Below are 20,109 nucleotides of genomic sequence, written 5' to 3' on the forward strand. Positions count from 1 at the left end.
TAACTAGGTTGTAAATTCAGAAACAACTCTCCCTAGAAAAGCATCTTAGCCATGTCACTTACCATAACTTTGATTTATCAAGCCTTCCTTTGAAGAATATAATTATATTGTTTTTGAAGAATAATAGGTATATTGTTTTGCTCATACCTACCTGGCTGTTTGTAGACCATATGTTTTCCTATCATTTGCCAGAGGTTAGTAAATGACTCCTGTTGTTTAAGGGGTCAATAGATCAAAGGTTAAGGTCTCAGTGGAAAATTTTAGACTTTCATTTTTTAGTTTTTGAATCATTAAGTCAAAGGTTAAGGTCACCATGTACTTAAGACTGATATTTACGTACCCAGTAACCTTGTAAAGGTCATCACAGAGGGCACACATGTTTTACAAACAAATCTTGTTTTCAATCTATGCGACTGAGAAGTAAGTTAGATACAGACCCCTGTTACTGGTAAAGTTTTGTACTGATTGATATTGTGGTCATGTACAAAGTATCATTTAAAAACTTGTGTGCATAAAGTATAAATCATGCATCTGTTTGATCTCTTCATATTATGCACATAAATTTATGAGTATGTAATTGTTAGTCATATAAAGACAAAGTTTTTGAAGGATAAACACCTTGTTTTGTACATTCTTCAAGTATGTTTTGACTATTGTATTTGCTGTTATGATATAACATGTTTGGTCTTTTCAGGACATCCCAGAATTTTTCCAAAGTCATCAGTAAAGCCAGAAATTTATGAACACTTCTCAAAAGATTATATGTTTTTAAGCTGCATTAAATATATTAATCAGGTAAGTTCTATTTTTACATAACTTCATTCCATGGTACTCTAATATTGCCAGTATCATCAACATTTGAACACATTTTTGTCATGTTTGCACACATTTCTCAGGAGAGGATTCACAAACCCCTGTTCCTGCACATACATGATCTCAAATTCTCCTTGCTTGTTCTGAGTACATTTTGTACTTTCAACCTGATTTACACATAAATCACACATTTGCCTACAAACGTGTGTCTGAAATGACTTAAAATTGCACTGATTGTCATGAAAATGGGCAGGGTCCCAAGTAAAAACCCACCGCTAAAACCTGTGCGCTAGTTTTCCCCACTTCTACATCTGGACTTGAAGGCTAGTAGGGTATTTCATGGACCTCCTCTTGGCCCTAGGAACATTATAACTGTTTTATATTTAGTCAGTTATAATTTCCCATCTTTGATCTTTTTCAGCATTGTCCAGTTCAGCTTGGGTTATCAACATACCATAGTTATGTAGATTTGATTTTAAAATAGACTTCCAGCAGTAGAGCAGTTGTTCAGTTTAAACCTGTATGTGCCTGTTTGCAGCTACCAAAGTTCTCTCAGATTCAGTTTTCAAGAATGCACATGAAAATGGCATAAATAGATTGTTTATCTTTTTCTCCTTCATTTGTCTTGTATAGTTTTGCTTATTTGGAAAAAAAGGTCAGCTATTTAAGTAAGTGCATACTTGCTCTGTTTTTAGCAAGTCTAGGGTAAAAAAAAATTCTGCTTTTTAGCTCACCTGTCACATAGTGACAAGGTGAGCTTTTGTGATCACGCGGTGTCCGTCGTCCGTGCGTGCGTACGTAAACTTTTGCTTGTGACCACTCTAGAGGTCACATTTTACATGGGATCTTTATGAAAGTTGGTCAGAATGTTCATCTTGATGATATCTAGGTCAAGTTCGAAACTGGGTCACGTGCCATTAAAAACTAGGTCAGTAGGTCTAAAAATAGAAAAACCTTGTGACCTCTCTAGAGGCCATATATTTCACAAGATCTTCATGAAAATTGGTCAGAATGTTCACCTTGATGATATCTAGGTCAAGTTTGAAACTGGGTCACGTGCCTTCAAAAACTAGGTCATTAGGTCTAAAACTAGAAAAACCTTGTGACCTCTCTAGAGGCCATATATTTCATAAGATCTTCATGAAAATTGGTCAGAAATTCACCTTGATGATATCTAGGTCAAGTTCGAAAGTGGGTCACGTGCCTTCAAAAACTAGGTCAGTAGGTCAAATAATAGAAAAACCTTGTGGCCTCTCTAAAGGCCATATTTTTCATGGGATCTGTATGAAAGTTGGTCTGAATGTTCGTCTTGATGATATCTAGGTCAAGTTCGAAACTGGGTCATGTGCCTTCAAAAACTAGGTCAGTAGGTCTAAAAATAGAAAAACCTTGTGACCTCTCTAGAGGCCATATATTTCATGAGATCTTCATGAAAATTGGTCAGAATGTTGACCTTGATGATATCTAGGTCAAGCTCGAAAGTGGGTCACATGCCATCAAAAACTAGGTCAGTAGGTCAAATAATAGAAAAACCTTGTGACCTCTCTAGAGGCCATATTTTTCATGGGATCTGTATGAAAGTTGGTCTGAATGTTCATCTTGATGATATCTAGGTCAAGTTTGAAAGTGGGTCACGTGCCTTCAAAAGTAGGTCAGTAGGTCAAATAATGAAAAAACGTTGTGACCTCTCTAGAGGCCATATTTTTCATGGGATTTGTATGAAAGTTGGTCTGAATGTTTATCTTGATGATATATAGGTCAAGTTTGAAACTGATCAACTGCGATCAAAAACTAGGTCAGTAGGTCTTAAATTAGAAAAACCTTGTGACCTCTCTAGAGGCCATATTTTTCATGGGATCTGTATGAAAGTTGGTCTGAATGTTCATCTTGATGATATCTAGGTCAGGTTTGAAAGTGGGTCACGTGCCTTCAAAAGTAGGTCAGTAGGTCAAATAATGAAAAAACGTTGTGACCTCTCTAGAGGCCATATTTTTCATGGGATTTGTATGAAAGTTGGTCTGAATGTTTATCTTGATGATATATAGGTCAAGTTTGAAACTGATCAACTGCGATCAAAAACTAGGTCAGTAGGTCTTAAATTAGAAAAACCTTGTGACCTCTCTAGAGGCCATACCCTTGAATGGATCTTCATGAAAATTGGTCAGAATGTTCACCTTGATGATATCTAGGTCAAGTTTGAAACTGGGTCACGTGCCTTAAAAAACTAGGTCAGTAGGTCAAATAATAAAAAAACCTTGTGACCTCTCTAGAGGCCATACTTTTCACGGGATCTGTATGAAAGTTGGTCTGAATGTTCATCTTGATGATATATAGGTCAAGTTTGAAACTGATCAACTGCGATCAAAAACTAGGTCAGTAGGTCTTAAATTAGAAAAACCTTGTGACCTCTCTAGAGGCCATACCCTTGAATGGATCTTCATGAAAATTGGTCAGAATGTTCACCTTGATGATATCTAGGTCAAGTTTGAAACTGGGTCACGTGCCTTAAAAAACTAGGTCAGTAGGTCAAATAATAAAAAAACCTTGTGACCTCTCTAGAGGCCATACTTTTCACGGGATCTGTATGAAAGTTGGTCTGAATGTTCATCTTGATGATATCTAGGTCAAGTTTGAAACTGGGTCAACTGCGGTCAAAAGCTAGGTCAGTAGGTCTAAAATTATTAAAATCTTTTGACCTCTCTAGAGGCCATATTTTTCAATGGATCTTCATGAAAATTGATCTGAATGTTCACCTTGATGATATCTAGGTCAGTTTCGAAACTGGGTCACGTGCGGTCAAAAACTAGGCCAGTAGGTATAAAAATAGAAAAACCTTGTGACCTCTTTAGAGGCCATATTTTTCATGAGATCTTCATGAAAATTAGTGAGAATGTTCACCTTGATGATATCTAGGTAAAGTTCAAAACAGGGTCACGTACCTTCGAAAACTAGGTCCATAGGTCAAATAATAGAAAAAACCTTGTGACCTCGCTAGAGACCATATTTTTCAATGGATCTTCATGAAAATTGTTCAGAAGTTTTATCTTGATAATATCTAGGTCAGGTTCAAAACTGGGTCACATGAGCTCAAAAACTAGGTCACTATGTCAAATAATAGAAAAAACGATGTCATACTCAAAACTGGGTCATGTGGGAAGAGGTGAGCGATTCAGGACCATCATGGTCCTCTTGTGCTTTATCTGTGGTATAGTGTAACATTTTGTGTAACAATTTCAGGTAAAAACCGGTCCATTCGCTGAACATTCTAATCAATTATGGAATATAAGTGCAGTACCAAACTGGGATAAAGTCAACTCAGGGCTTGTAAAAATGTACAAGGCAGAGGTATAAAAGAACCTCATTTGTATAATAGTTATAATAATTTTTTGTGTATATCTTTTAAAGGTAATTATTGCACAAACTGGCATCAGTTGTTGGCCATATCAGTTACTTTTTAATAGTAATAACTCTAGTTACATTTGAAGTTCAAACTGTAAATTAATATTTTAGTATTTCTTTTATGGTGTAAGAAGACCCCAGGTGCCTCTCAAGGAATTGTTTCATATTTGGACAGACACCTGCGTAGAATCACTAGCCTTCCATAAGCCAGCTGAACCACTTTCTCACAGATACCTCTACAATCAAAGCGAGGTTTGAAACCTCCAGGTTGAGATTGAGGTTTCAGTGATTCAAAGTGAGAACCCTTTACCACTCAACAGAGGCCCATAGCTGATTAAAATTACATTACTGATTGTGATTACCCATTATGTTTTTAGTCACTAGCCAGTCATTTTGTGTTTGAAGGCACATTGTACTAGTCAGTCATTTTGTGTTTGCAGGTTCTAGTCAGTCGTTTTGTGTTTGTAGGTACTAGCCAGTCATTTTGTGTTTGTAGGCACAAGCCAATTATTTTGTGTTTGTAGGTACTAGCCAGTCATTTTGTGTTTGTAGGCACTAGCCAGTCATTTTGTGTTTGTAGGCACTAGTCAGTCATTTTGTGTTTGTAGGGACTAGCCAGTCATTTTGCGTTTGTAGGCACTAGCCAGTCATTTTGTGTTTGTAGGCACTAGCCAGTCATTTTGTGTCTGTCGGTACTAGCCAGTCATTTTGTGTTTGTAGGCACTAGCCAGTCATTTTGTTTGTAGGCACTAGTCAGGCATTTTGTGTTTGTAGGCACTAGCCAGTCATTTTGTGCTTGTAGGTACTCATTTTGTATTTGTAGGCACTAGCCAGTCATTTTGTGTTTGTAGGCTCTAGCCAGTCATTTTGTGTTTGTAGGCACTAGCCAGTCATTTTGTGTCTGTCGGTACTAGCCAGTCATTTTGTGTTTGTAGGCACTAGCCAGTCATTTTGTTTGTAGGCACTAGCCAGTCATTTTGTGTTTGTAGGCACTAGCCAGTCATTTTGTGTCTGTCGGTACTAGCCAGTCATTTTGTGTTTGTAGGCACTAGCCAGTCATTTTGTTTGTAGGCACTAGTCAGGCATTTTGTGTTTGTAGGCACTAGCCAGTCATTTTGTGTTTGTAGGTACTCATTTTGTATTTGTAGGCACTAGCCAGTCATTTTGTGTTTGTAGGCTCTAGACAGTCATTTTGTGTTTGTAGGTATTAGGCAGTCATTTTGTGTTTGTAGGCACTAGCCAGTCATTTATGTTTGTAGGCACTAGTCAGTCATTTTGTGTTTGTAGGTACTAGCCAGTCATTTTGTGTTTGTAGGTACTAGTCAGTCATTTTGTGTTTGCAGGTACTAGTCAGTCATTTTGTATTTGAAGGTACTAGCCAGTCATTTTGTGTATGTAGGCACTATCCAATCATTTTGTGTTTGTAGGTATTAGCCAGTCATTTTTTTAGCTCACCTGAGCATGAAGTGCTCAAAGGTGAGCTTTTGTGATCACCCTGTGTCCGTCGTCCTTCAGTCGTCCGTCCGTTGTCTGTCGTCGTCAACAGTTTGACTGTAAACACTCTAGAGGTCACAATTTTGGCCCAATCTTAATGAAACTTGGTCAGAATGTTACCCTCAACAAAATCTTGGATGAGTTCGATATTGGGTCATCTAGGGTCAAAAACTAGGTCACCAGGTCAAATCAAAGGAAAAGCTTGTTAACACTCTAGAGGTCACAATTTTGGCCAAATCTGAATGAAACTTTGTCAGAATGTTACCCTCAAAAAAATCTTGGATGAGTTCGATATTGGGTCATTTAGGATCAAAAAATAGGTCACCAGGTCAAATCAAAGGAAAAGCTTGTTAACACTCTAGAGGTCACAATTTTGGCCCAATCTTAATGAAACTTGGTCAGAATGTTACCCTCAATAAAATCTTGGACGAGTTTGATATTGGGTCATCTGGGGTCAAACACTAGGTCACCAGGTCAAATCAAAGGAAAAGCTTCTTAACACTGTAGAGGCAGCATTTATGACTGTATCTTCATGAAACTTGGTCAGAGTGTTAATCTTGATGATCTCAAGGTCCAGTTTGAATCTGGGTCATTAAAGTCAAAAACTGGGTCACCAGGTCAAATCAAAGGAAAAGCTAGTAAACACTGTAGAGGCCACATTTATGATCATATCTTAATGAAACATGGTCAGAATGTTAATCTTGATGATCTTTAGGTTATGTTAAAATCTGGGTCAGGTGGGGGTCAAAAACTAGGTCACTAGGTCAAATCAAAGGAAAAGCTTTTTTACACTGTAGAGGCCACATTAATTTTATGACTGTTCCTTCATGAAACTTAGTCAGAATGTAAATCTTGATGATCTTTAGGTCAAGTTTGAATCTGGGTCATTGGGTCAAAAACTAGGTCACAGGTTGAATCAAAGTAAAAACTTGTAACACTTTAGAGGCCAATTTTGAATATCTTAATGAAACTTGTCAGATGTTAATCTTGATGATCTTTAGGTCATAGGTCAGGTGGCATACAGGGCCTTTCATGAGCCCTCTTGTTGTATTTGTAGAAACTGCAGTATGTTATCATGAGATTTTAGGTATCCAAGTTGTCTGTGATCAGGACATTGCCTATTTGGAAGCCGTTCTCGTATAGGAAATAGCCTTCTACTGATTGAGAAGTGTATCTAGACTTGAACAGACGTGATACAGGCCTTCATGGCCTTGTTTTATGAAATGATAAAGGAATCCTAAGACAGCGCATCTTGAACATCGGACTGTAGTTAATAAAAAACATTGTGTTGCTTTGGAATAAATACATAACTCAACTCATGGAGCTTCAAGGACTATTGAAGAACAAACATATAATTCTATATACTACTCGTACATCTTTTAACTATCCTATTATACATACCTGTTAACTTCTATTATCCATATCTCATTATACCATATCCTAGCAATTTGTGGTACCATTAAAAGCCAAGGATGGATCTTTTTCAAGCGCGGCAAGGTTATGTAAAATCTTGTCAGGGGGGGTCAAAAGTAGGTCCTAGGTCAACAAAGAAAGCTTTTTACACTGTAGGCCATTTTGACTGTCTCATGAAACAGTCCGAAGAAATCTGATAATCTTTAGTCAAGTTGATGGGTCTGTGGGGTCAAAACAGGTCACCAGGTGAATCAAGTAAACTGTTAACACTTTAGGGCTATATTTCTGACAGCTTAATGAACTGGTCAGAATTTAATCTTGGATTTAGGTCGAGTCAGGGGAGGATTCAGGCTCATGGCCTCTGTTTGTTGTAGGATACATCATTTTTGTTTGTAGGTAAGCAAGTTTGTGATACAACATTTCCTATTTGGAAGCCTTCTCAGTATAAAACCTTCTACCTGATTGAGACAGGGTACAGACATTGAACAGACGTAGACCACTGTGAAGAACTTCATCTATCTACACTTTGTACTGTAGGCTCGAAGTATAATGATGACATGCTCCATGCAAATCTGTGTAGGATTATCACATGTAAACAAAGGCTTTTCATAGGTTCGAGGAAGTGAAGCAATTTCTACATATTAACCATAAAATGGAGAAGACATTGCCTTCCTTAATTAACAACTTAATGGTCTTAGACAATAATTAATTATTGTAAATACACTTCTCAAAATGTAAGTTTAAATCTTGATATACTATAATTGCAATTATTTATTTTGGTAGCTGTTGTGTATGTTGTTTTGTGTCCCAGAGTTGTAGTAAAAGGTTAGTCTTTATTCTCATATTCTTCTACATATTATACATCTGTTGTATGTGAGAGCATAAAGTTTTGACAATGTTATAATTTGCTTATTCTATTAACCTTTACCCTGCTAAGTTTCTAAAATGGACTGATCCATCATTCAATTTGGCTAGTACCATTTATTAATCGAAGGTATGTTCACTGCAGTTTACTGACTGAATAGCAAACAGTGCAGACCATGATCAGACTGCACAGATGTGCAGGCTGATCTTGGTCTGCACAGGTTGCAAAGGCAGAATTGCTTGCCGTGAGCAGGCTAAAGATCAAGTGTCACATTCCTGCATTTTGCTATAGATAGATAGATAGATGGATAGTTTTATTTAGCATCAGAAATAGCATACAAATATATAACATAACATAGTATTAAAACGATAGAAAATAAAAATTTGTGCATAAAATTTCAATGTTAAACATCTAAATTGAACAAAATTAATAATATCACACAGTTTATATTGATCACAGAAACTATACAGAATTTTATTGACTCCGAAAGATTCTCTTAGATAATCATATTTTTAAATTTATGCTAAAATTACTTGATTAAAAAAAGTAACATTTTTTCAAGTAAGTTTCCATATTCGTTATCATTATTAGAATCATATCATATCTTAAATAGTCAAAAGTTTTGTTTTGTTTGGACGGTGAGTTCAGTTTTATGACATAACTTTTCATTGGTGAACAAATTTAGCCCATTTGCAGCAGCATGACAATATTTGATGTAATCTGTTTTCTTGCTGTAGAGCTTGCATTCCATGGCATATTAGTGTTTATTGGAAATAATCCTTTAGGAGAAAATTGCTTGGCAAGATTTCGGATGTTTGTCTGCATAATTGTCATACACATTTTGACCATCGGCATGCATGATAATGTTCTTACAGCGTGTCTGCTCATTGAAATGTAGTTGGAATATGAGTAATACCCAATGACATACATAATATTGTAATGAATTTACAGTAAACCTGTATTTTTGAAATAAGTTCTGCAAATGAAAATATAGAATAACATGTTAATTTTACTCACCTTTTCACATTTTTAAACCGGTGATAGCTTCACTATGGAAATGTCAACAGCTCATGTCCTTATCGACACTTTTTGGTGGTGGCGCTAGGCTTTAGTAGGTGTGTTATAAAGATCGGATTTAAATTGTAACTTAAAGGAAATTAGAGATGGATGTGAGAAAATGAAGTAAGCAAGTAGCACTGCTCTCATCAGATTATTACTTTTGACTATAATAATAATGATCACTGTGAATTTAAGATTTTACACAATTCAGTTTCGTACAATTCCTGTATTATCAAGTAATTTTCAACTGCCAAAGTCTTTTTAGTGTATAAGAAAGTCTGGCAAAGAAGTTTTGCTAGGGCATTATGAAATGTTAAATTTTGAAATTATGAAAGGTTTGAAATTTCTGTTGGTGATCTGCAAAAGCTAGATGGAAAAAGACCATTTTACTGTCTTAATTAAATATGACAGAAGTACTTAGTTGAGCAGTAAGAAAAAATCATTCTTTGATGTTTTTAGGCAATTGCATCTGTTGATATTTACAAGGGGAAAGGATGTAATGATACCATTTGCTATTTGAATTTTACTGAAAGCACAGTGTAAGTCACAGGCAGCAGCAAAGAATCGAGGTCTGAATGCAAAAGTTCTGTAACTTTATATAAATAAAGAACAAGATACAATAATTTTGCTCTCAGCACTTAAATTGCAGTTATTGAGCCCGCTTGTGGTGAGCTTGACTTAGTTGCCACTTTTGCCGGTTCGGTGTATGTGTGTGCGTCTGTGCATTCGTCGGATTTTGTCCAGACCATAACTTTAACATGTTTGGACCAATCTATATATTTGGCATGAATGTTAACCTCAGTGAGAAGGAGTGACATGCGCAAAGCCCATGTTCCTATCTCAAAGGTCAAGGACACAGTCTGAGGTCAAAGGTCAAATTGAAGTTTGTCCAGAGCATTTCTTCTTAATGCATGGTGGGATTTTGATGTAACTTGGCATGAATGTTTATCATTATGAGACGGAGTGTCTTGCACCACAACCAGGTCCCTAGGTCTAAGGTCAAGGTCACGCTTAGAGGTCAATGTCAGATACAAGAATGACTTCGTCCAGAGCATTTCTTTTTCATGCATAGAGGGATTTTGATTTAACTTGGCACAGTTGTTCACCATCATGAGACAGTGTCATGCACAAGAAACTAGAATAACTCCCCTTTGTTGTTACTATAAATAGCTTATTTTGTAACTTTTTAGCTCATCTGTCACTTAGTGTCAAGGTGAGCTTTTGTGACCACTCGATGTCTGTCGTGCGTCGTGTGTCAACAATTTGTAAACAAATCTTCTTCTTCAGAACCAATGGGCAGATTTACACCAAACTTCACAGGAATGATCCTTAGGTAGCCCCCTTTCAAAATTGCCCAAAGAATTTAATTCCATATAGAACTCCAGTTGCCATGGCAACTGAAAGGAAAAACTTTGAAAATCTTCTTGTTAGAAACTGTTAGCCGGACTTCAAAAATATTTTGTAGAAATGATTTCTAGGTGACCATCTACCAAATTTGCTTTAACCATTCTGTTTCGGTAAAAAACATGGCCACCAGGGCGCGGGGCTTATTTTCTCTATATGGCTATATTGTAAATTTCAAAAATCTTTTTCTTCAAAACCACTGGGCAGATTTACACTAAACTTCACAGAAATGATCCTTGGGTGCCCCCTGTCAAAATTGACCAAAGAATTGAAATCCATGCAGAACTCTGGTTGCCATGGCAGCCGAAAGGAAAAACTTAAAAAATCTTCTTGTTCAAAACGACAGTAGCTAGAGCTTTGAAATTTGGTATGTGGCATCATCTAATGTTCCTCTACCAAGCCATTGATATTGCCTAGTTGATTTCTAACAAGATTCTTTGAATTATGCCCCTGGGGTGAAAAGGGGCCACTTCTGTGTAGTACAACATGCATGTTACATCCAATTTTCAAGGTGTATTATGACCTATCTCTACTTGGTAAGGATTTTTATGGGGACTACGAATGTCGTGTGCAACTCGTAGTCCTTATGACAGCTGGCGGGCTTGACATGTTGCCTGTAGGCATCTTGTTAAGTAATTCCCTTGAAAGGTTAAATTTGGTATTCTACTTATGTTTCTTTTCCAAACAACAAAAAATATGCAATGAACTTTTACTGATATATTGTAACATTCTTTCTATAAAAAGTGCCATGAAGTTCCTTTGGTATCTGGAAAACCTGATAGTATATGTTTGTAAATGTAAGATGACCAATTAAAAAAACTGGTCAGTGTATCTAAAGAGGAAAGTGACATGTCTATATGTAAAGAAGGAAAGCTGAGAATGTTCATAGAAAATGAAAACTCAATCATACTACATCATTAAAACTTTATATCTTAAATTAGGAAATTTGACATCAATTTTTTCACATGTTGTATTATGTAGATTTACATTTTTAAATGGAGTGTTTCTGGATTGTAGAATTACTTACAGAATGATTAAATATGGCATTTTGTTGCAGATTTTATGTTACATTTGACAATTAAAATTGAGCCGCACCATGAGAAAACCAACATAGTGCATTTGCGACCAGCATGGATCCAGACCAGCCTGCGCATCCGCGCAGTTTGCTCAGGATCCATGCTATTCACTTTCAAAGCGCAATTAGAAAGACTGTTAGCGAACAGCATGGATGCATAGGCTGGTCTGGATCCATGCTGATCACGAATGCACTATGTTGATTTTCTCATGGTGCGGCTGAAATGTTTTAATGTCACAGGCATTAATTTTGTTAAGGTTATGCTTGCAATATAAATGGTTTATAAAAAGAAATATGGAATGGAGAAAGTGTTGTTGTATTTGATTACCTTTGAAAATCATTTGCTTAAACCTCGATCAATATATATACATATTTTTTGGGTTTTTGCAAGTATAGTTCAGATACTTTGTTGGTGTATATCATTACCTGTAGTGTCTTGGTGCCGAAGTAGAAAGAAGTTAGGAATGTTTCTCAGCAGGACATATTTAATATACCGGTACCAAGTGTAATTGGGATGACATTTGTATTAGGCGTAAAAAGAAAGAGTTTGTTTCCGGTATCCAGACCTACCCTAAATTTTTGGCCCGACCCTATATGTTTTATGGCCTTAGAGAATATTTTTTTAACTTTTTAAAAAAAGTTGCAAAACTGCACTTTTTATGACTTAAACGTGGCCAATGATGTTAGACATCTCTAAAGGCATAACCCCCTTATTTGTATTCATTTTGTGACACAAAAATTATTTTGGAAAAGTCGTACTTAATAAAAAAAAATACCCACAAAAAATATTCAGACCTAGATCTACCTACCCTAAACTTTTTGAGCATATTACCGAAAAAAAAAAGACTTTTTTAAGTCTTAGTTACACACCTTACTCACATTCACCCTGTGGGTTAACTGTTTTGGTTTGGTAACTATTCCCTGCGAGTTGTTTGTAAATAAAGCTTGCACAAATTAAGGAGTGAAGTCCATGTCAACATTATAAAACTTTATTGCATAAGCCTTTGTTCATTCAATTTATTTTGAAGTTACATGGTTTGAAAAAAAGAGCTTTTATTGAAATGCTTTTCAAGTATGTTCAAAATCAGACGTATAATGTGGTAATGTTCATGTTTTCAGAATGGAACTCTTACTGTGTCTGCTTCCATTTTATTTCCAATGGTCTGTACTTTCATTCATAGAATGGCTGTTCTGTTTCTTTTCAACTCCTTAAAGGATTTTGAAGTAACTTTATATAATTATTTTCACTGTAAAATGACTTTTAATCAACCATGTCAGTTCAAAGTCAAAGTCATTTAGATCAAAGGTCAAATAGGCAGCACTACTTATTGTCTATTCCTTTAAACCCTGGGGCCTCCATGCTAATATGGCCCAAACTGTGCACCCCAGCCCATTTGTAACCCACTATATACCGTTGGTTACTAGGGTTACTTACTTTATGACTTTGGTTACTTACTCTTCAACATTCCTGTAGTGACAGGGTGAGTTTTTGTGATCGCCCTTCGTCCACTGTCCGTCCACAATTTCTTGTGAACATAATAGAGACCGCATTTAGCAATTGATTTTAATCATACTTGCACACAGCTTGTATTGGCATTATATCTTCGTTCCTTTGAAAACTGGCCAGATTCCATCATGGGTTCCGGATTTATGGCCCCTTAAAGGGCCACAATTTGCTATTTTAGCTTGTGAACATGATTGAGACCACATTTTGCAATTGATTTTAATCAGACTTGCACCCAACTCGTATTGTCATAATATCTTGGTTCCTTTTGAAAACTGGCCAGATCCCACATTGACTTGTGAACATGATAGAGACCACATTTTGCAATTGAATTTAATAAGACTTGCACACAATTTGTATGGCATAATATCTCGGTTCCTTTCAAAAACTGGCCGGATCCCATCATGGGTTCCAGAGTTATGCCCCCTTAAAGGGCCAAAATTTGCTATTTTGGCTTTTGCAGCCATATAGAGAATTCATTTATGGTTTGATCTGATTCAAACTTGCTAAATTTCTTAAACAACAATAGATTTTGGATTCCATGATGAATCAGTCAGATCCAGTCATGTGTTCTGGAGTTACGCCCCCTGATTGACCCCTGAAAGAGACAAAATTTGTTAATTATTACCTTGGGAACATGATAGAAGTGACATTTTACATTTGATTTTAAGCACACTTACACACAACTTAAGTCACTCTAAGATCTAGGTTCCTTTTGAAAACCGTACAGCCCCTAAAAGGGGCAAAATTTTCTATTCTGACCCTTTCAGCTATGTAGAGGTTTCATTTATGCATTGATTTGATACAATCTTGCACAGAATGTTTTTCTTGATGATCTCTAGGCCAAGTTCGAAACTTGGTCTGTCATAATAAGCATTCTCTTTTGTAGGCATCGGTGTTTTTAGCTGTCCCATCTTCTTCATATGTTCCAATCTTTCTTCACCGGCATCTGGAACCCTCTTTGGTATTGATGGTTCCCTAGCAACCTCTACTGGCTTTATGGGAGCCATTTTCTTTTGGCTCTCGGCACTCCTTTAACCTGTTCTTACTGCAGCTGGTACCTCCTCTGGGATTGGCACTGGTTTGGCAGTGGAATTTGTAACCTTCAACTTCGACTCAAGGTCACTGGAATATTGAATCCTATAAAAATATTGAGCTAACTACTTTACAATACAACTGACTTTTCAAATTTCAGACTCACAGACTTAATAAATTTTAGATCTACTAGCAATAAGAAATATGTTAACTGTTATAAATCAGAATCGGACTGCTCATATTTTCAGATGTTAATTTAGTTAATTCAAAGTGACTTAATGCATTATATTGAAGTATCCTTAGTTACAAACAAACATATATATAAAGCTTTAATTCCAACTAAAGATATATTAAGTTCTTGCCTGTTGACTAAAGTATATCAACTGCAATTCTTTTTTCTCCTTAAACTTTGTAAGTTGTTTATATACTGTCTTACATCTCCACATTCTATACACAGACTGTATCAGTATAGCTGCTTTGACCTTCGAGTCCACACTCTTCTTCTTCTCAGCTTTGGCAAGGAGTTTGGCTTTACAAAATCTGAATGCTGAAAAAATAATACTCAATACAGTTACTTTGCGAAAATTAATGAACAAGAATATGGGTCATTTAATAGAATTTAGAGACCAGTCTCTAAATTCCAGCCTCTGATTGGTTGTTTCTGAGCATATTTTTGAAATTGACCAATGGAAACATTGCATTCCCAGACTGGTCTCCACACTTAATAAATGCCAAACAAACATGGTTTTTAAAAGCATTCACATTTATTTCCTGGCATGATTCAAACAAATGTATAGTCAACAAATGTTAACAAAATGTAACTAGTGTGACCCGTAATGAAAATTTGCTAATTATGTATTCACCATAATTATGCAATTTTGGCATTCTTCAGTTTTTGTGAAAAACCATGTGCACATAAAGCTATCTTCATGTCTGAAGAATGCCAAATTGCCTAGCATGTAATTGTACAGAAATAACCTATTGTGAACCTAAACAGGAAGTTGGTTTAAACTTTACGGAGAATAGTTTATATTCACATATCTCCATGAACAAAAGGTTTTCATTAAAATATTAATTCTAACAGAAAGCAAACTTGAATAAACTCCACCTAACAGAAAGCAAACTTAAATAAACTCCACCTAACAGAAAGCAAACTTTAATAAACTCCATCTAACAGAAAGCAAACTTGAATAAACTCCACCTAACAGAAAGCAAAATTTAATAAACTCCTTCTAACAGAAAGCAAACTTGAATAAACTCCAACTAACAGAAAGCAAACTTGAATAAACTCCACCTAACAGAAAGCAAACTTGAATAAACTCACCTAACAGAAAGCAAACTTGAATAAACTCCAACTAATAGAAAGCAAACTTGAATAAACTCCACCTAACAGAAAACAAACTTGAATAAACTACACCAAACAGAAAGCAAACTTGAATAAACTCCACCTAACAGAAAGCAAACTTGAATAAACTCCACCTAACAGAAAGCAAACTTTAATAAACTCCACCTAACAGAAAGCAAACTTGAATAAACTACACCTAACAGATTTTTTTGTGACTAAAACACTGCTGCATCCATATTTTTTTCACTTTTCTGAGGTTATTTTGGCAAATAATTTGCTTCTTTAGAAATGCTGTATTGAGAAATCTTTGGATTTTATTTGGTGAAATATCTGTAGATATTTTGCTATACATAGTTTTACCTCTCTGTAATTTTATGACACTTTGTTTTTCCTCCTCTTTCTGTTGTTTGACCAGTTTTCTTGCACTATGACCTCTATACACAGCTTGTATTTTCACAACTGCCAATCTCCGTTGTTGAAGTTCTGGCTGTACTTTCCTCCTGACAACTGCAACAAACCACATAATTAATCTTGATAAACCTCAAGGACACTGTCAAAGATCAAAGGTAAATTATTTAAAATCTTAAAACTTTCTGCAGCTACATATAATGCAGTATATGCTTTCAACTGGAATATTGTTAGGCGAATGAAGGCCAAACCAATATCTTTTAAGAAGAAATAAATTATGTAGTAAACATTTTTCACAATTAATTTAATGACAAAATTGTCCCTACAAGGATACAAACTTGCGTCTCTGTAATATAAGGCCCGTCCTAGAGCGTTGGTATACGGATCGCGAGTTCGATCCTCGGGCGGGGCGTATGTTCTCCGTGACTATTTGATAAACGACATTGTGTCTGAAATCATTAGTCCTCCACCTCTGGTTCATGTGGGGAAGTTGGCAGTTACTTGCGGAGAACAGATTTGTACTAGTACAGAATCCAGGAACACTGGTTAGGTTAACTGTCCGCCGTTACATGACTGAAATACTGTTGAAAAATGGCGTTAAACCAAAAACAAACAAACTTTAATATAAGAGCTGTTTTTCCAGTTTCCATTTAAGTTCGTAGTAACGATTCCTTGAAATTATCATTCTGTTACAGCCTGTATACGTGTAATCTTTCCCTGTATCTCAGCGTATTCAACATGATAAAACTTCAGGAATACTAGTACCTAAGAAAAAAATAAAGCATTAATTTAGTCACATGTCCCATCAACATACATGTAAACGCACTCTGAATGTCTACTTTCCTATTTCTTTGTTTGGGACATCTGTCCTTCCCATTTCTGAACAATATTTGCCATTAGAATTTCTAAAAATCAACATTTTTGTCCATATACAATACTTGTATTTACAATACTGTAGAAAACTGTGTACTATGTAATATATATTGTTGCTAAGACAACACTGTACCCATAGCAATTAAGTTCACTCAAGGAATTTTGTATGTGTCAGTGTGTGTGTTTTTATGCTTGAGGGCACAAGTCAATCATGAAGGTATTTCAATATCAATCATGTATCAGTTTAGATCAATAGTAAACACCATAAATACAGATTCAATTATAATCATGCATGGCTCTCTCAGAATAAAATTTAAATATATATATATACATTCATTTTTTTCTTCTAATTTTCAATATTTCCACTAAGTCTTCTACCGCCAAACATTTCTGTTTTATATTTTCATGTATTTACTTTTCTACGTTCTTCTCTTAACATCTTTGCTATATGTCCCCACTTACCATCTGTCTCCTCTTCAAGTCTCTATTTTCTATTTATTTATTTATTTGTTAGGTTTAAGGTCTGCGCACTGACACTATTATGGGTTAAATGGTGATTTTCCATCTTTGATGGAGGAGGAAGACCCAAGGTGCCCGTCCGTGCTTTACTTCATCACGAATGGGCAACTGGGTAGAGCCACCTTCCGTAAGCCAGCTCGATCCGAGTGAGGCTTGAATCCACATCGATGAGGGGCAAGTGATTTGTAGTCAGCGACTTTTACCACTGGCCATGGAGCCCCCCTCTGTTTCCTACATTTATACCTTTAATTTCTATTCTTTACACTTCAATATCCATATCTGAATGTGCAGACTTTTAATGACACAATCTCTATCCTTCTGGAACTCTTAACCTCTTATATCTCCTACAAGAAAAAAAGGAATATCACTCACCTTAGTATTTCCTAGTGCCCTGTCCTTCAATTTCAACCTTGACAACAAAAGATCACTCCTAGAATTGTTTGGCTGCAGTTCCCCCATCTGTCCAAGGGCTAACAAGGAATACCTGTAAAATAAAAGATTTCTAAAATTTAACTAAGTTTACTTTGGATACATATAAACTTTTCAAAAATGCTTCTATTTCTTTGATAGGACACTGGTGCCCACAATTTCTGTCACTGTACATGGTTTCATGACTCTAGGTAAAATATTTTCAAGACATATGCAACACAAACTTATTAATAAGCACTTTATTTGTATTTTTCACTAAGTCAAGGACAATATCTCTTTAGGTTGTTTAAAATCCCAAACAGAACAGCAGGTGCGCAATTTCCCTTGGTGAATGACAACCCTGTAAGATTTGATGACTCTTGGTCAAATACCACACAAATTTGTATTTGTCAAAAAAGTACTTGAAGGGTCTTAAGAAGTTTGTAATATAGCACTGACTTCCTGGTGGTCATTTATATAAGAAAATGCATTTGTATTCCATATTTTCAGTAAAGTTGCCATAAGACACTGTGACATACTACATATAAAAATGGCACTGGAGTGAAAACAACACAATTGTTGCTTTGGTAAGTGTTTACTTTAAAATTATGACAACGGAAAGGCATGTATATTGCATTATTATAGTCTCTTTATGAAGAGAATTTCCTACACTTGTGAATTAACTAGCGTACCAGAAACTTTTTGACATGGTACATTGCATTCCCAAGCACTTCGAACATTGTTAACTAAAGTAGTATCAAGAGTTTGCGCATGAAAGTCGCCAAAATGTCATTACATGAATAATATACAACAACTGAGATAAGGGAATTGGACAGAAAGCTAATTAGCTTACGGTTATCCTTCGTTGACACACAATACATTAATCGCTAAAACCGATTTCATAGTTTATCTCATGCAGTCCCCGACGATGACCTAAGTGTACAAAATCTTGTTTCGAGTGTATCGTTTTTATTGCAGAAAACAGCAATAACTTTGCATCCAAATTATGTTCCATATCTGTAAGGAAGCCTTCTTTGGACGTTTGCTGCCGGTATATTGAAAATCTGGCAGCAATGCAATAATTATTGTTAACTGAACAATAGTACTAGCAATATCTCAACATGGTTTAATGCATCCTCAAGTTCGAGCTCAAACAAAAATTGGGACTGATCTCCATTGATTAATGACAGAAAATACTGCCAGAGTGAGTAAATCAGCGATAGGCTGTATTAATGGTTCAGGTAGAGGTGTTTATTAACTTTTTTAAACTTTGTTTTGTATCCTTCAAAGAGAGCTTAAAGTAGTTAAGGTACTTCGAATCACTTGACCTTCACCGATGTTGATTAAAACTCCATTCGGGATGTAGAATTTTCCATGTTAGGAAGGCATCCAGCTTACAGAAGGCCGATGCTGCCCGAGTAAACACTTTATCTGACAGTTGAAATTTCAATTCAAATGTACTACATATAGTTATTTCTACATACATGAAAACAATCTAACTTGATACCAAGGGTTTCAAGGTTTTACGTCATTTTCAGTTATACATTTCAATGTATATATGACTTCTGTAAAACGTTGCTGTCGCGCAGTTTTCCTAAATGGAGCTTAACACTTTAGTCCAGGTTTTCACTCTTACCTGCAAACAAATTTACTACTTACACTGTTAAAATACATTTTAGTCTCACATATGGCGATTAGAATGGATTGCAACGAAACTGTCGTTTTCCTCCAAATCAAATTAATACAACTTCTTTTTATCGCATCTGCCTGATTTCAACTTTCCAAGTTTCCATTCTGTCTGAATTGTTTTCTAAGATTTTGCAATTTCATTTTGAACGTTCAGATTGCGTATATGCCTGAAAAGATGCCATGTGTTACTATTTACGTTTTTCTTTCTTTTTATCATCGCATTCTCAGTATTATATGTCAACCGTTTCTTTATCAAATAGATGTCAACCAGTTTTCCTAACAACTGGAGGTCATTTTTGTTAGTTCATTTTGATCGTACTGTAGCTGTTTTCTGGATTAGGGGAATGTCATCGTTACTTGTATAGGTTCGTTGACACTACATTGAGGAAAGCGAGCATGTGTCAACAGCGCTTTAAATTTGCATTTGTCAAGGAAGAAGAGGAATAAAATGTCCCCGAAGGAAGCAGACTTTAAGCCCGACATACAGATCTATTTTCGAAATCTCTATTTCACTTATGTTTATTATCTTGGACGTGATGAAATGTTTACTTAGGTTATCTGTCGTAACCAGAGGTGCAGCACAAACACCACTTTCATGCGTAGTGTATTATCGTACTGGGCTAATATTCATCAATATACTTAAAACGCTAATTTTCGTTTCACTCAGTCTTGAATGATTTTATTAAGTATCAATAGGAATCACAGCTCTTTATTGTAGTTTTAGTCTAAGGCGCACACAAATATTTTCATGCTGAGAAGGAACACCGGGAATGATTGCTTTTAAAAATTGGATTTAAATTGCAACT

At 35.8% G+C, this 20,109-nt stretch overlaps 1 protein-coding gene across 2 annotated transcripts in view; it reads left to right on the forward strand.

Moving 5' to 3' along the window:
* The window catches only part of LOC123541544 (serine/threonine-protein phosphatase 2A activator-like), a 28,293-nt gene extending 16,331 nt beyond the window's left edge, over window positions 1–11,962 (forward strand). Inside the window, exons 8-10 of one of the 2 annotated variants that reach the window (XM_053524438.1) lie at window positions 695–795; window positions 4,051–4,158; window positions 7,516–11,962. In XM_053524438.1, the coding sequence (XP_053380413.1) occupies window positions 695–795; window positions 4,051–4,158; window positions 7,516–7,581 (275 nt within the window). In that variant the 3' untranslated portion in view covers window positions 7,582–11,962. Of the gene's footprint in view, window positions 1–694; window positions 796–4,050; window positions 4,195–7,515 lie in introns of those variants that run through there. The other variant, XM_053524437.1, reaches the window with a different exon arrangement.
* The last annotated feature ends 8,147 nt before the right edge of the window (window positions 11,963–20,109 follow it).

The sequence above is a fragment of the Mercenaria mercenaria genome, chromosome 15 (assembly GCF_021730395.1).
Source record: "Mercenaria mercenaria strain notata chromosome 15, MADL_Memer_1, whole genome shotgun sequence".
NCBI lineage: Eukaryota > Metazoa > Mollusca > Bivalvia > Venerida > Veneridae > Mercenaria > Mercenaria mercenaria.